The 17,892-nt window shown below is 35.6% G+C and overlaps 2 protein-coding genes and 1 long non-coding RNA gene across 5 annotated transcripts in view; 1 reads left to right on the top strand and 2 right to left on the bottom strand.

The window, feature by feature from the left end:
• Positions 1-5,414, top strand: part of LOC128019437 (four and a half LIM domains protein 2-like) — a 6,700-nt gene extending 1,286 nt beyond the window's left edge. For both annotated transcript variants that reach the window (XM_052605426.1, XM_052605425.1), the window contains exons 2-6: positions 1,392-1,568; positions 1,662-1,836; positions 3,475-3,644; positions 3,857-4,043; positions 4,887-5,414. In XM_052605426.1, the coding sequence (XP_052461386.1) occupies positions 1,413-1,568; positions 1,662-1,836; positions 3,475-3,644; positions 3,857-4,043; positions 4,887-5,038 (840 nt within the window). In that variant the 5' untranslated portion in view covers positions 1,392-1,412 and the 3' untranslated portion in view covers positions 5,039-5,414. The remainder of the gene's footprint in view (positions 1-1,391; positions 1,569-1,661; positions 1,837-3,474; positions 3,645-3,856; positions 4,044-4,886) is intronic.
• A 697-nt stretch (positions 5,415-6,111) lies between these two features.
• On the bottom strand, positions 6,112-9,316 carry LOC128019440 (uncharacterized). 2 transcript variants are annotated; one of them, XR_008185153.1, is made up of 3 exons: positions 9,212-9,316; positions 7,034-7,307; positions 6,112-6,913 (listed from the first exon to the last, which is right to left on the bottom strand). It is a non-coding gene; the product is annotated as an uncharacterized LOC128019440 (long non-coding RNA). The 2 variants fall into 2 exon arrangements; XR_008185152.1 differs by lacking the exon at positions 9,212-9,316 and having other exon boundaries at positions 7,034-7,960.
• A 620-nt stretch (positions 9,317-9,936) lies between these two features.
• On the bottom strand, positions 9,937-15,534 carry LOC128019434 (high-affinity lysophosphatidic acid receptor-like). Its single transcript, XM_052605421.1, has 3 exons — positions 15,259-15,534; positions 13,639-13,780; positions 9,937-12,538 (listed from the first exon to the last, which is right to left on the bottom strand). The coding sequence occupies exon 3, from the start codon at positions 12,414-12,416 to the stop codon at positions 11,289-11,291; it is 1,128 nt and encodes a 375-aa protein (XP_052461381.1). The 5' UTR covers positions 12,417-12,538; positions 13,639-13,780; positions 15,259-15,534; the 3' UTR covers positions 9,937-11,288.
• Between the last annotated feature and the right edge of the window lie 2,358 nt (positions 15,535-17,892).

Here is a 17,892-nt window from a genome sequence, read left to right as displayed (position 1 = left end):
TACAGGAAAGATGGAATATTCTCAGAAAAAAGTGATGTTTCTAGGTAATTGCATCCATGCCAGAAGAGGCACATTTACATATGCACACTAACACATGCTGATACACAGTATAATGGCTGACTGCTGGAGGTGAGATAACAGGCTGCTTACCATGCTATGATCTACTACTCTCTGGAACGCAGTGTGCTCCCTGCAGCACTCAGAAGGACTGATGCTTGATATCTCCTGTATCTCCTTACTGTATACACTCTCAGAAAAAAACACTGTCACTGGGGCAGTACCTTCTCAAAAGGTACTCTTTTGTACCTCTTAGATGCTAATATATTCATTTTAGGTACTAATATGTACTGTCCCAGTGACAACTTTCTGAAAATCTTTCTTTCTTTCTTTTTCCTTTTTTCTTTCTTTCTTTCTTTCTTTCTTTCTTTCTTTCTTTCTTTCTTTCTCTCTGAATTTTTGTAAAACCATTATCATATATATTTAGTCTGTAAAAGCTAAGGAAGTGTTTAATGTAAAAATGTTGCAAAGTGTATAAAAAGGGGCAAACTCTGAGATCACTAGTAAAATTGCATAGAATTTTCTCAATTGGATTATTATCATAATAAATTGGAATAAGATGATGGATGGGAAAATGTATTTATTGTAATTAACCAAAACTAAAACATTAGAAGTTAAAATAAACATAAAAAAAAAAAAAAAAAAAAAAAAAAATATATATATATATATATATATATATATATATATATATATATATATATATATATATATATTAAGACATATTTTATTACAGGCCATATTTCTCATTTTTGTTTAATTTAAGATGAAGTTGCCTAAAATAAAAAAAATAATAATAATAAAAAAAAATAATAAATGTGCACCTTAATTCAAACTAAAGATACTTAAAAAAATATGTATATAAAAATGACAAATTTTAAAATGAAAATAAAAACAGAAAAAATATAAATAAATCTAATTCAAAATATTAATAAAAACTAAAATAGCATGATGCATAAAAACTAAAATTTCATGATGCATGAATTCCACAAGTACAACCTGATGCTCATGTTCTTCAGGATGATTTGAGCAGATTTGAGCATCTTGAGCTTCATTGGAAGCAAGAACATCTGGACATAGTTTTACAATCATTGCATAAGTGACCTAAAATAGTGAGGAGTATGTATTTCTATATAAATGTATTAAAAATATACAAATGTTCAGTTCATTTACAGGTTACAACACAGTGGTATTAAAAATAAAAATAAAAATAGAAATCTGAATATCTCACAACACGATTAATTATGATTTGAGCCAAATAAAGAAAGATTGCAATCATCTTCTCAGAGGTTCTTGCTTTTTCACTCATCCCCTCATACTCATCCTCTCCACCACAGGACTGAAGGGCAGAAGTAAAGATGACCGAGCGTTATGACTGCCACTACTGCAAGGAGTCTCTGTTTGGGGAGAAGTATGTTCTTCGCGAGGAAAACCCTTACTGTGTGAAGTGCTACGAGAGCCTGTACTCCAACACCTGCGAGGAGTGCAAGAAAGCCATCGGCTGCAACAGCAGGGTAACATCACTCTTCACTTAAATATGCAGTTCCATGAAACCGGCCAATCGGATTAAAGCTTGCAGATCTGGAAAGTGTCTTTTGCTGCTTTAGGATCTGTCCTACAAGGACCGTCACTGGCACGAGGACTGTTTCCACTGCTTCCAGTGCAAGCGCTCACTGGTGGACAAGCCTTTCTCCACCAAAGACGAGCAGCTGCTGTGCACCGAGTGCTATTCTAATGAGTACTCCTCCAAATGCCATGAGTGCAAGAAGACCATCATGCCTGGTAAGAGATCCTTCCCTGTGGGAGGAACCATTCCCTAAATATCAGTACATGTGTGTGTGCTTTTATATCTACTCATGCACTCCAATAAAAACATAATCCTTCATTCAGTGACACATTCTTTCCATTAAAGTGAAAAAGAAACTGCTTCCTTTCACACAGAGTCATTCTTTGCCCAGATCTTGTGATGAAAGAATAACTGTCATTAGACAGATACTGTATATTACAGGCCTGTCGTGACGTCAAAGCAATAGGTTAAATATTAATCAATAAATCTTCCAAGACAGGTCCTCATGACCATGTAAAAATGACACACTCTTATAAACTCATCAAGTTATATGATCAATAACAATCATAACAATGAACAGATGGAACCAAGGTTAGTTTTATTATATGTGTTGATGAATGTGATTCGGTTTGAGCTCACAGTCCCGTGGAATGTTCCAGCACTCACGGAGTTAAACGTACAATATTTCAAATCCGGAGCACATGGACTTAAAAGATATGAGCCAGACTCTTCAAAACAATCTCTGTTTACACCACTGCTGGCAGTTTGTGTTATAAAAGAATAACACTTTGTCTTCTTAACAGCTAAACTTTCCTGCTGCATTACAGTTCAGATGGAGAGTACTGTAAACCTGATAACAACTATCCATCATCTGTAACTGATAAGACTATACGACCAATATATTATGCTGTAATGATTCATTATATAGAATTTGGGTTGCACTTCATTTTAAGGTTTCCTTGTTACAGTGTTATTATGCATATAATGTTAATTTATTACGTATACTTACTATATGGTTAGGATTTGGGTTTGGCTTAGGGTTACTTGCATGTAATTATGCATAATTAATTGTTATTATAATAGTAAGTACATGTAACCTGGGTAACAAAGACACCTTAAAATAAAGAGTTAGCAGAATCTTAAAATTGTATTTGTCTATTGACTACAATTCAAAAACTGGAAGTAATTAATAAATAATACTTTTATTGAAGTATGAATTCAATAGAGTTTTTTATTATGAAAAGAATTCAAATAAATCTCTTTCAAATAAATTCTGTTCTTTTAAACGTTCTAGCAATCAAAGATTAGAAAGAAATAAGAAGAAGAAATGCATCGATCCATCATTATAGAATTATTTCTGAAGAATCACGTGACTCTGAAGACATTCTGTTTCACTGAACTGAACTCTTTACTGTTTTACTATATTTCTGATTTAATAAATGCATCCTTGGTGAGCATTAAGTGACTTTTTTTTTCCTTTTTCAAAAACATTATAAAACAGTACTTACCCCCAACATTTGAATGGTAGTGTACTTCACAAAATACCCGAGCTAAATATTAGAACTGGATATAATCATGAGGGCTTTGTAAATATCAGGTTATCCAGTATAACACCATTATAATTTTATAATGTCATGGATCTCGGTATCATTATAACATGCTTCACTTCATAAGCAGACTGTTGCTTGGGGAAGTCGTGCCCTATTGGTCACAGAGTTTGACCCTAAGGTTATGGGTTCGAGTCTCGGGCTGGCGATACCAAAACTGAGGTGTACAGTATTTGAGCAAGGCACCGAACCCCAATGTCACTCTCACTTGTATTTTGAATAAGATGGCTCTCCTCTTTCCCTCAGGCTCCAGGAAAATGGAGCATAAAGGAAACAGCTGGCATGAGACCTGCTTTACTTGCCAGCGCTGCCAGCAGCCAATCGGCACCAAGAGCTTCATCCCCAAAGACAACCACAACTATTGCGTGCCCTGCTACGAAAAGCAGTTCGCCATGCAGTGTGTTCACTGCAAGAAGGTAGAGTGCACAGTTGAAGTAACCTACAACCTACAGCAAGCTAGACGACAGGAATTAAACATACAGGCTGCAAGTACATTCAACTTGTTAAGACTCCAGTCAACTCGGAGTGATATAGTGCTCTGTGCATTACTGAAAAACCCAGTAATTCTATGTATAAAGATAATCTGCATAATGTATAAAGAGTGAAGAAATATTCCTTGTCTGTGTAGCCCATCACCACTGGCGGTGTGACGTACCATGAGCAGCCGTGGCACAAGGACTGTTTCCTGTGCACCGGCTGTAAGCAGCAGCTCTCTGGCCAGCGCTTCACCTCTCGTGATGACTTTGCCTACTGCCTTAACTGCTTCTGCAACTTGTATGCCAAGAAATGTGCTTCCTGCACCACCCCCATCAGCGGTGAGTACAAACTAACAAATAGAAATAGAAATAACTTCTATACAGAAAATAGCTCAGTTATGTTACAACTCTTCATGTACGGTTGTTTGACATCAGGGTTGTGTGCCAAATTGTGAATGACTTTTAAATTCCTTGAATATAAAATGGTGTGGCACAGTGTTGTTATTGTTAACTAACATTAAAACTACTATAATTATTTGTTTACTGAAATACATCTGAAATATAAATATTAGATTAAAAATATACATTTATATAACTTAAAATTTGAATTGTTGCTTTGGCGACTTACTGAAATAAAATCTGTTTGAGCTGAACTCAAACTACAACTGAATAAAAGCTAAATAGGACTATTTAAAAACATACAAATGAAAAAGCACTATACTAAAGTTGCTAAAACAAACACATTAAAATGAAAAATATTCATATATAATAAAATCATATAAATAAGTAATAATAAAATAACACTGATGTAGCAAACAGGATGCAGAATTATAATTTGAATTTGAAATTTAAGGATGTTGAATTGAAATGTAATGAAATTTAAAGAGATTTATAAAATGTAATATTTAATGACAAATTAAAATTTTGTTTAAATTATTTATATATTATGTACACTATTAGTACTTTTAAAGTCACTTTACATTGTCTCATTATATTTAATAAATACATTTTCATTAAATGGACTAGAATGTTCCCCCGAAGTTGCGAAACTCCTCACCAGAACTTCCTCTTTCAACATCCCATGACCTTCAAATTCCAAAAACTGAAAGGCACTCAAATTCTGAATTTTGCTTAACCCCGTTTCAAAACGTTTCTGGCACTCAGAGCTTGTTTGTCACACAGGACTCGGAGGAAGCAAGTACATCTCATTTGAGGAGCGCCAGTGGCACAACGACTGTTTCAACTGCAACAAGTGCTCCGTGTCTCTGGTGGGCAGAGGGTTCCTCACGGAGAGAGACCACATCCTGTGTCCCGAGTGTGGAAAAGACATGTGAAAGCGTGCAAGGAAAAAATGCAAGCGTGCATGACAAAGCATGAAACAGTGTGAGCAATGAATACATTTAGGTACTCCGTGGAAACAGTAAGCATTGCTAAAGCAGAGATTATAACAGTGTATGAACAGCAAGAAGCAGATTTTCTTTATTTCAGGAGAGACATTTCAGCTTGCTTTAACTTGGAGACAGAGGAAGAGAATTGATTCTAAAGATTAAGCTGTAAATGTGAGGATAATTACCTTTATTATCTCTTTTAAATGTCTAATCATCTCTCTGATATGTTGCATAACTCTAACTTGCAAAATGTATTTTGGTCTTTTTTTTGTTTGTTTCTAACAGTTAAGGATGAATTCTAAATAAAGTACATTTAAACCAATATCAATAACTCTTATTAAAACAAACTGAATACATGATGAACTGAACTGTTGAACTAGCAAGCACTCAGGACAGATCAAACAATAAAGTAGGACAATAGAGCCACCTAGTGGCCATGCAGCACAATGTGCATCCTCTTATCACGGCAGATGCTCAATTAATTTGGGGAGTTTGTCAGTCATGATCTTAAAAGCTTTGGATGTACAATAGGCTTTAAGTTCATGCTCCAATGCTGGAAATTGACAAATGTAAAGTGTGTCTAAGAATGACATTTTCGGAGTAGGAGCACATAGCGAAAGGAAAGCAGTCAAAAAGTGTCTAGAGTTCATGGGAACTCATTAAATCTCAAATTTAAGAGCAAAGTGTATAAAAGTATCCCAGGATGCACCCAATGACGTGGGCTGAGTGCATGTTCAGAGCAAGTACAGCTGGAATTTAAACAAAAGTTGGTTACAAATAATTAATACCCATTTGATAATTCTGATTATTAAGAATATTTTAAGTATTTTATAATATAATAGTACGCAACAAAGCAGGACAGCTATGGAATTCTTGTATCATACATATTTAATAACTTTTTTTTCAGTACATATTAGCTGGACTTATTCAGTATTAACTTGAGTCTATTATACGTTTTATCATTTTAATTTTAGGGCCAATTCCTGAATTAAAAAAGAAAATAATCTCCCACACCATGATCAGTGCTCTGTCATTTATTTGATCAGGCTTGTTGTCCCTGAGGAACATTCTATGCAGTTCAATAAAAACTCAATTCATAATGTCTAGAAAAGACCACCGCTAAAAAAAGTGAAACACGCTTCATACTGCTCTCTCACTGAAATACATCAATGCATGATGCAACACACATCACGACTGAATTTTGGCCTTGTTGGGGGCTATAAATACAAAAACTGGCAAGGAATTGACCTGATATCGCCCAAAGCGCTTGGACATGCCTATCTGATCTAAAATACTGATAAATGGAAACATTTTATTGGCAAAATAAGAGATTTCTTCAAAATGCCACTCAGTAGTTACTCTGAATACTCCCATGTCAGTAAAACACAGCGGACATCTGACACAGACAGGTCCATTTTCCATCCATCTCCTCTTAGAATCGCCAACATGATTCACTCACAACAGAAAGTTTTTTCATTGCAAAAAAATATATTTCTATAAACATATTGCTAAAAAAGGGAAAAACTGATCAGTCTAACATACAACTGCTAGGAATGTCTCAGTTCCTTCATCACACATCAAGCCAAAAGCCGATGCATTGCCGAGTGTGGAATTAACCAGAGTCATTTTTCCAGACGCTGGTGAGTAAAGATGAGTGAGGAGAACCCGTCTTTCAAATTCATGTCTCATCACGAGTCTCTCTTTGCCTCAGAGACCCAGCGGACGACGTCAGTGGCGTTTACCGTCCATCCTAGATGACTTCTCAGATTATGGCCATGGGATATGTTGAATCTTTTTCTTTGTTTCAGGTGACTTAATGTCCTACAGCCACACAAACAACAACAACAACAATTAATAACCTAAACGATTCTCTCTTATCTACACCACACAACAGCTGTTAAATCAAAGAAGCACGTTTCATGGTGTTAGTTCGATACTCACACTAGTGTGGGGTTCTCCATCGCTGGGGGACGTGCGCTTTAGTTTCGACGTGGTGTTGTTTGAATGTGTTGAGGAGTTGGCAGTTTTGGAGTGATTACAGGGGCTCTTGGGACCGGCCCCTGGTGATGACACTGGGTTCTTGTTTGAGGAAGAGTTTGTAGAGGTCCCGGAGAGCTTATATATGGAGTTTGTGAGATTGATGCTGGAAACTGGAGGCTTTGGTCGGTCTGTGGTGACTGGAGCTGGTGAAGGATCAGGTTTCTTCTTCGTGACACTGCCAGTGTGTGTGTGTAATAGCCATAAAAAAAGTAAATATTAGATTATTACTCACAATTACTTCTCGAATATTTTTTTTTTCATTCTGCATATTCTGAGCTGTGCATCAAGTTCTGTTAAGCAACATGCAAACCATTTTTTTTTTCATCAAACAAGCAACATTTCAAAACTTTAGCAAAAAGAAAGCATATTGTTATTACAAAGCTGTCTGGAATTAAATATTTCAGAATAATGACCATTGCACATTTGTGTGCTAGCATGTATAGCACATATAGTATGTACTTGCATAAACTAGTGTTCAAAAGTTTGGGTGGGTACTTTTTTTTTTTAAACGTTTTTGAAAGTCCTCTGTATGTTCGCCAAGGCTGCATTTATTTGATTAAATATACAGTTAAAATGAACAAAATTTAAAATAACTTTTTTTTTTCTATTTTATATATTTTAAAATAGCATTTATTCCTGTGATGGCAAAGCTGATTTTTTTTGCAGCAACTTAAAAAAAAAAAAAAAAAACCTGTTAGAAACAGTTGTGTTGTGGAAACCATGATACAAATTTTCACGATTCTTTATTCCTCGAGTTACTCGATTACAAAAAATGATCGAGGCAAATTCCTCCGCCTCGAAGCCTCTTTTAATTTATCTTTAAATCTGATTTTTTTTTAATGTGACACAACGCGTTACGTCACCCACAAAGCGGAAGAAGACACAACCTCTGCGTCCGAAGTCGCATACTGCAAGGAGTCAGCAGTGTTTTGATTTGAGGACGTGGGCAAACGTAAAGAGAACGTCGTGGCGTGTGTCCATTGCAAGATAGAGCTGGCATACCACAACTAGGGCTCTATAATTTCCGCGATGCAGAAAACGCGGAATCCAGTCATAAAAACAGAATTTACAGTTTAACGCGGAATGGCAAGGAATTTGCCAAATTTTTAATGAATTCATCAAAAATAGCCCATTGCACTTACATCAAATCACGATATGGACTAATATGTGTAAATATTAAGCCGGAATATTCTGTTTAAATATGAATCCTGCATGTTCTGCGTGTGAAAGGGGCTTTTGTTAATGAATGGAGCAGAAGCGCGTCTTCATTCGTTAAACACACTGAAGCGCGCATGAAGCTCGCGGTGATTTCAGCGTCTGCTGTCTCACTAAATAAGACGTGAACACAAGTACAACATCTCCAGAACTGCTCTGACAGTCACTTCATGAGCATTTGAACGTTTGAGTTGAGTAAAACTAGCATCACATCACATACACAGAACTGTAAAGGCACGCCAACCCGTCAAAATAAAAGTCCGGTTAAAGACTATTGTTCAGTAGAATGTACATAACTACTAAAAAAAAAAAATCTTTTTTTAAAAAAGTTTTAATCACACAACATTTCTTCCATGTTTTATTTTTTATAGTAAATCCCCTTTGTTTACCAAAAAGTTAAGTAAATTTTAAATAATTAAAAGATAAATTAATGTTTTATGTGTTTAATTGCATTCTATGCATTTAAAAAAAATAAAAAATCTAAAAAAAGGAAACTTAGTTGTTCATTTTAAGAGACCCAGGAGTCTTATTTTCTCTTGCATAATTAATATTGCACTTTAAGCAAAAACTAATTTTATCCGATTACTCAATTAATTGATGGAATTTTTGGTAGAATACTCGATTACTAAAATATTCGATAGCTACAGCCCTATATTGAACAGAGACTTCAAAAGAACTGCTTTTTAAAAAATTAAATATTGTTTTTGTAAAACTTTTGTTCATCCGTCCTGAATAAAAATAGTATTTTTTTCTAAAAAAAAAACACGATGGATGGGAGTCAATCAAGTTAGATTCAACTGAATAACTGAGAGAATGTTTCTTCCAGCACTGCAGCAGTTTGATGATAGAGCGAGAGAGCACCACCTGCTGGCGGAGCTCGGACGCATCCTCTGCGGGAGAGGGAGCACATGCCGCAGGTACAGATCTGTGAGCCGCTCGCGCTCCTCTACGTCACCCACTGCTATCTTCTAAAAGACTTTGACTCATATGGCAACGTTGTTTCATATTTAAACCTGCTTCTGCACAGGGATGTACAGCCCCAAAAGAACTTCAATCCATGTTACTGATGGATTGAATGAACAGACAATTCATAGGTGAATATTTGGCCATTTACAGCTATAAGCACTGGGTGATAACCATATCAGCTAAACATTTTATTTATTGTGCATATTGTGTATTTCTCTTCATCAATTTTGTGTATATTTTATTAGCTAACAGGATATGTTATTACATAGGCATTATATTGGCCACCCGCCGCTCTCTCTTGACACTGGTATCAGAAAACACATATTGGTCAGATAATTTGTCAGTATTGAAACGTTTCTATATTGACAGTATTTTTATAGGTGTATAGTTCCCAAGTTACCTATTACATAATGAAAATAAAATTAAAAGGCAATCTGCAATTGTGGCTTTACTGACAATGCCATATTTATAAAGATAATACATTACAAATTAAAGATTTCAGGAATGGTGATAGTGTCACATGATATTTTATGCAAATTGTATATACTAAATACTTCAGTCAAGCTGGTAAAATGAATGAAAACAGCATGTAGAAATCATACATTTAATGTAAAACCAAAAATGTCCACTTTCATATATTTGTTTAATTTGATGGACAACAAGCATGCAGTTCAACTCCCACCAGTCCTGCAGTTTCACTTTGGGACTCGTGTTCAAGGTAAACTCAAGGTGGTTAAGATTATTGACAAGCATAGCTTAAATGTGGGAGAATAGATCATTTTGAAATTGATGTGAACCAATATTAAATAGGAAAAATGCCATGGGGTTGTTACCTAGTGGGCTGCACAGACACCTTGAATGCACTGTAAGTTGCTTTGCTTGAAGATTGTCCCTTCTCTTTGGAGTGTTACAAGCTCTTGGTGCATGAGGATCTGTAAAGTTGCAAAGACTAAAGTCTCAAATCCAAAGAGATATTCTGTTTAAAAGTTAAGATTAGTCTGTTTCTATAAAGTGGGGCAGTTCCAACTTTGCAAGGACAGTCTGGTGCTTCTGACCCACAGTCTGTAAGTAAGTTTTCATATTTAAAGAATTTGCCACTGATGATTCAAACATGAGTTTTGAGCAGTGTAGAATAGTGCTTGTGTTTGTCATTTCTCCAAACACAAATGCAGACGCAGCACCATACGCAATGCAACGCATAAAAACACAGTATAAGTCATTATAATCAGTAATTATGTCCCCACTGGATGCAAAAAAATGCCTAATTTATAATGGATTTATTGTTTTTGTCTCAATGTGCCAAGACACACATCACATTACGGTAAGGGCGTGACATTTCCATCACACGCTTGAGGAATTCGGCCAATAACAATGCACTGGATAGCTGGCTAATCAGAGCACACTTTGCTTTTCAGAAAGATGAGCTTTGTAATTATCGACACATTTCAGAAAGGCAGGGCATAGAGGAGACACAATAATTTATATTATGTGGAAATTAATGTGTTTTTTGTTTTACCTTAAACCTGATGAACACATTTCATTATACTAAATACACAGAATAATGTTTTGTTTTGTTTTTGCAACGTCATACAATCCCTTTAAAAACGTCTGCTAAATGCATAAAATATGAATGCAAAAAAAAAAAAAAAAAAAAACTCAATTAACCATGAATAAATTCTGTCAAAAATTTCCAGTAAATCACCAGTTTAGTTACTTTATTTGCCAAATTTTCATTTTTGCAAAATGGCAGAACACATCAAATCTTTCCAACAGAAAAAATAAAGAAATGACCTTGTTCAGGAACATATATGAAAAATGCTTTATGATTTTCAGACAGCAGATGCTATTTCCTTCATCACTGCAGATTATGACTGGAGGAGTTATTTGTCAAGTATTCAAATAATAAGTGTTCTTGGTCATATTTAAACATCATCTTCCATTCACGGTCAGTTTGAAACATGCTTTGGTGCTAATCCTAGACAGAAGACTGGGTCTCACTGCTGCACACATAGATGTTGCTGGGTCTTATACGCCTGCGACTTCGCCCAGGAATCTTGGGACAGAGATGACAGGTCTTGGGCATGAACTCCAGGCAGGCTTCACGAAACTTTCGGATTCTCCAGCAGTATATCACCGGGTTGAAGACCGCTTTGAGGTAACTCAACCACAGTGCCCCGATGCTGATGGGGTAAAAGGCCGGGCTGAGGTAGAAGCGTCTACTGAACACCGCCAGCAGACTCACCACCGTATGTGGCAGCCAACACACGGAGAAGCCAATGAACAGGATGAGGATAGTGGTGAAGGCCCTGGTTTTAAAACTCATGTCCACATTGACTTGGGGTCGCTGCAGACCAGTTAACCCCAACTTGCTGACATGGTTGACAGCGACGCTGCCTTCGCTGGTGTGATTATGGATGCGCAGTGCATTGCGTCGAACTGTGTTGAGTATACACAGATAGCAATACAACATCACACCAAATGGCACGAAAAACACAGCGAGCGCAAGCAGAACCGTGTAACCCCTGTCTGCCAGGGATTCACTGTATCCCAGAATGCATTGCGGTACTTGCTCCCCGATCCCAGCTATCCTCCAGCCGACGACAGATGGTAGGGACAAGCAAAGCGATAGAGCCCATGACGTAGTGATAAGGATTTTCGCCCGATGGGGCGTTAGCTTGTCCTGTCGCTGAACTATAATGAGGAACCGATCTACGCTGATGATCAGAAGGATGGACACACCTTCTAGAACAAACAGCCAGTACAGCATGATGGAGATGCGGCAGAATCCCACTCCGAAGCTCCAGTCTGTAGTTGTGAGAGTGACGGCGGTGAATGGCATGCATAGCAGAGACAGCAGGATGTCTGAAAAAGCCAGTGTGGCCAAGAGCAGATTAATGGCTGAACGCATGGCTGGCTTCTGATACACTATCAGACACACAATGGCATTGCCAAGAAAACCAATGGTGATCATGAAGATCATGATGGCAGCCAGGAGCACCCTGAGAGTGGTGGGCATAAGGGCAGTATCAGACTCTTGCATCTCACTTTCTTCTGGTTCAAGAAGGCCACACCATTCCAATGAGCTGCCATTACATGTAAACATGGCAGCTATTACCAGGGATCATCTAGCCAAGGCTGGAAAGTCATCGCTAAATCCTTGCCACTGTCCTGTGAGATCCCATTATTTGAGTTCTTCTCAACACTGAAGGTACTGTAAATCATTACCTGCAACAGAAGAACATAAGTGTGTGGGATATCAATAACATACATACATACATTTACACTACCATTCAAAAGTTTTGGGTGAGTATGGAAAAAAGTATGGAAAAAATTGATAAAATAATAATAATAAAAAAAAATTCATCAAAGAATCCTTGGATAAAAAACGGTTTCCACAAAAAAAAAATATTAAACAGAATAACTGTTTTCAACCCTGATAATAATAATAAGAAATATGAGCATATTAAAATGATTTCTGAAGGATCACGTAGCACTGAAGACAAAAGTAATGACTGCTGAAATCAGCTTTGCTAGCACAGGAATAAATCAAATAAATTACACTTCAGACAAATTGCATTTTAAAATATAATGAAATAGAAAACAGCTATTTTAAATTGTAATAATATTTTTACTGTATTGATCAAATAAATGCAGTTTTGGTGGGCATAACACGTTTTACAAAAAAGAAAATAAAAAAGTCCCAAAATGCAATTATATTATCATCCAGCTTATTATAGAAAGTTTTACATGTCCGCAAACATCAAATATACTTCTGTAGTGCGATGTAGTACTATAGAGCAATTCTCAATGGCAATCACAAAATGTTAACTATATTACCGCTCAGCTCTAATCTGCTTGATGCAACTATAAGGCACGATGATATGAAGATATTATACACATCAATATCATGATTGTCTTTAAAGATGCTTTTAAACAATTGAGAAAAGCGCTACACACATAAATTTGACTTGATTTGAAAGGGTTTTCTAAACATCTTTTGTGTTCTGCTGAAGAATGAAAATCATACAGGTTTAAAATGATTTGAAGGTGAGTAAATAATGACAGAATTTTCATTTTTGTGTGAACTGTCCCTTTAAGAGCACAGAGGCCCGGTCTATGACAGGATTTCAGTGAATGACATTTTTCTGACACCACATGAGAATTGCATAATAAAGACATATGGTGATTTTTTTAATATATATAATTACATCTTTTTCCTTAAACACCTGTAGAGCAATCTGCACGGAGCACAATATAAGCAATATGGTGAGCACACACAAACCACAATCATCTCGTTTACAGATGAAAGAGGGAATGATGCTCACTCAGAGGATGCTGCTGTTGCCATGGTTACACTGGGCTGCTCTTTGCTGAGGATAGCGCAGATATAAAGGGGAATGTAAATTCCAAGATTTCATCACACATCTCTGCACGTCATCCTTTGACACCTCCATTGTCCCAGAACACCTGCAAAACACACAGCAGAACAGTTACACATTCAAATTTTAAGGCATATTTCTAGGCAGTAGTGATAATGGGCTAACCAATCAGATATTTATGGTTAATGAAATATATTACAGGGACAATGGACGTCAGGGTGGCAGATATTGGGATTTTTCTCATTCATCTTTATAAATGTTGGCATCAATCTATTTAAAAAAAACTCCCATGTAATTCCCAGTATATAGAACCTGCAATACAGTATATGATCTGTTATGGATAAATAGGTCATTACCAGCATATGATTTGGGGACATACAGTGTGGATCAGACACTGGGGTACAGGTGACAACATAAGAGAGATTTGACAGAAAGAAGCCCTTGGAATCAAGTAATAGAATCTAAATATCCTATGAATCTGCAGCATGCCGTTTTGTACAATGAAATATAAAATATGTTAAACAATGAAATAAAAACTAAATAAGAATATACAATGCAATATGTGTTAAGTACAATTAAATATATGTAATGCAACAATGTACTTTCATGTAAATTCTGTAGAATGAGTATGACACAAATAGCTGACAATAACAATACCTGTGGTTTCAGATGTTGATGTTGATGTTGGTGTTTTAAATTTAACCCATTGTGTCCACAGCCCCCATGCCGCTCTTAGGCTATACGCTTAAGTGTAATAAAAATGAGATTGACCATAGCTTTTTGGACAAAGCCAATAACAATATTTTGTATGTTCAATTGCTGATATGGAGAAGATTTTTTAACACTATGATTAATAAGATAAAAAATTATAATATCAGCAATAAAATCATGTATAGGCTATATATTAACTGATTATTATTATAATTATTATTAGCCTATTATTATTATATTTGTTTTTGTTTAACCTGTTTAGTTGCATAGTATAGATGATGGCCCTGTTGTTTACATTCATTGCACATAATTGCTGTTAAAATTCTTCAATCTTGTTACAATACATAATGTTACATGCTATGTCTAGCATTTTTGAACCCATTTAATTTAGGCGACAATCCTTATAGAATGGTAATGAAAGGTAACCAAGGTGTTTCACTACTGAACATAGCCTATTCTTTAATGTTCATATTGAGTGCTATTTTTAGGGACCCACAGAAAATTCATCTAGCTCCTAATACAAAAAGCAGGACAGTCTTTGCGGTGTGGATCTGTGCTCAGCCAAAAAAACCTGCTTGCTCAGAATTAGACGTTATAGGGATAGCCAATCTTAATAATTGCACCAAAACATTCAGAATTAAATGTTTTAAATGCAATTTCTATCACACGATAGGATACAGATATATTAGAATTGAAATGTTTTGTCTAAAAGAGTGATCATTGGTATTAGTAACCTATCGCACCCTTGCATTGAACACAACACGATAGAACTGATGCTGCATTTCAGCTCTCACGTGCACTCGCGCGCTTGACAGATGTGATGTCATAAACAGCCCGAGTGTGCGCTGATTTTACCTCTTATCCACTAAAGTCTGTGTAATTGTTGGGCGGTGAGCCGTAAAAATCCAAACCAGGTGAAGGGCGAGATGTTGGAGAGGCTGCCTTAGTTTGATTTCAGAGAATCGCTTTTGATTCGACTGAAGTGATTTCTTGCTGCAAACTCATCCGTCGGGTGTGTGTGGAGCTCTGGAGGCGTGACAACGGCGATCAATCACGACTGTAGCACGAGCTTCATCCTTGAGGGTGTCAGAGGATGACAGACTGCATCAGGAGGTCACTGACGTAAATATAAAGCTAGGGGGACAGAAATAAATAATAAAAAAAAACCTGCAGAAATGTTCTCCTGTTGCATAAAACCCTCTACTGATTCGAATTTGAACCTTGATTTTTAAGAATCTAAATGATTAGCTGTCTAAATGGTACACAGACTTACCCACCTACTTAATATCTAAGTAGCTAATAATTATATAAATAATATTAAAAAATATATTATTTGAAAAACACTTCACACACTCAATGTAAGATATTTTTAAATAAATTAATAATTTTATTTAGCAAGGAGGTATTGAATTTTTTTACAATTCATTTTAACAAATATATTGTTGAATATTATTATTATATATTATTGAATATATGTTGTTGAATATTGATATGGCATGTTCGAATCATTTCTGAAGGATCATGAGACACTGAAGACTGGAGTGAAGATGCTGAAAATTCAGCTTTGCCAATAGAGGAATAAATTGAAATTATTAAAATATATTCAAATTAAAATCAGTTATTTAAAATTTTTAATAATATTTAACAGTATTACTGTTTTACTGTATTTTTTGTAAGACTTTTTAAATAAAAATAAAAAAATACATAAAGAAAAATCTTACAGATCCCGAACTTTTAAATGGTAGTGTGTGTGTAAATATAATATATATATATATATATATATATATAATATATTATTGAATGACCCCATTAATTTCACAATTATATTATTTCTAAGATGAGGGTATACTTTATCCAATTCACACACAAACCTGTTGATAGTAGATGTGCAATAAATAACAAAAACTTGTTGATTTATGAGAATATCAAATGAGCACTGATGCTCTCCTATATCACTACTGCCTTTAATTTTTCTAAATGTCACTATTTTTACTTATATTTAACAATATCCACAGGGTCTTCACAAGTAGTCAAACTTGTACAAATCATGCAAACAAGCAGTGTGTGATGATTTTTATGTAAAGGTGGTGAAATGTAGATGCCACTGACACAAAAAAACCCAAATCCCAGTGTTTCATCCTGCTGTCTTGGATGATGCAGGAGTCAGAGTGACACTGCTATTGGCCTCTCTCTGAGATCTTTAGATGATTGAGTTGTGATTGTCTCCAGGGAAATGTCAATAATGGACCACTCTGAGCTCTATAGACCCTCGCTCTTACGCTTTGATGCTCACTGAGACATCACATCACTAAATCACAACAACCCACATGAGTTTAGTCACGCTGAGTTAAACTGTTGCTTTGTGAATCTGAAAATACCAATGTCTGTACAGCTTGAGTAAAATGCTCAGCAACAGCTCATGCACCAACCACTTCCACTAATTGATTTGAATAAAAGATGACTTTTTTCAAATTCTAATATTAGAAGACTTATGTACTATCAATATTGTTTAGTGTTTTGTTTGTTTGTTTGTTTGTTTATGCTCTCATCATAATGCATGCAGTTCTATGTCAGAACAGAAGATGGCAACATTGTCCAGCTGGTAACTGTAAAGTTCAACAGCAGCTTCTCCTCTGAATGTGAACAATACCTTACATAACACACAGTATATAAGCAAAACATTGAATAATAATCATTACTGCACTATCAGTATCCTGAAGTATCATTAAACACAAGTAAATGTGTAAGTAATCTTTTAGACAATTAGACCGAATAATAATGATATTAAAACTTGTAAATGTAATAAACCTTTAATCAAGATTTATGACAACATTTTAAACATTCATAATCTGCAGGCCCCTTGTCCAGACTGCCCAAGATGGTTTCTATGTCAAAACTATGTGACTGGGACTTCAAAAATGAAATTTCTCTTTCTTCTGTGGAACACATAAGGATTTATTTATACCAGAATGCCAACTAAAAGTTTCATTTGCTCCTCACACAAAGCTATTGACTGGTTTCAGAAGACTTGCAATATACTGCACGAGTCATACTGACTACTTTTCTGATGCTTTCGTGGTGTTTTTTGTTGCTAGAAGAGTTTAGCAGTCTGTGGTCCTCGTCCTCTTTCACTGTGGAAAAGAGCAGCTCTGACATTCTGATAAACATCTTCCTTTGTGTTCCACAGAAGAGGATTCAATGAAATTAGAAAATGATTTTAATTTTGAGTGAGATATTATTTTAACATAAATATAACAGTGAAGTATAGGGATATAATTAATTATGCTGGGCTCTTAATTAGAGTTATTATATATGGATAGTGTTATAACATGGATAATGGAATAATTTTGCACTTTCATTAAATTAAGTTGCCAAATCACAGTGTGAGGACTGTGCACTATCTATCTCTGTGTTGATTGATTGACTGATCGACTGATTGGTTGATTGGACCCACTTTATATTAAGTGGCCTTAACTACTATGTACTTAC

The sequence above is a fragment of the Carassius gibelio genome, chromosome A9 (genome assembly GCF_023724105.1).
Source record: "Carassius gibelio isolate Cgi1373 ecotype wild population from Czech Republic chromosome A9, carGib1.2-hapl.c, whole genome shotgun sequence".
Classification (NCBI taxonomy): domain Eukaryota; kingdom Metazoa; phylum Chordata; class Actinopteri; order Cypriniformes; family Cyprinidae; genus Carassius; species Carassius gibelio.
The sequence above is the reverse complement of the archived record's forward strand: the minus strand, read 5'-3'. Positions and strand labels throughout refer to the sequence as shown.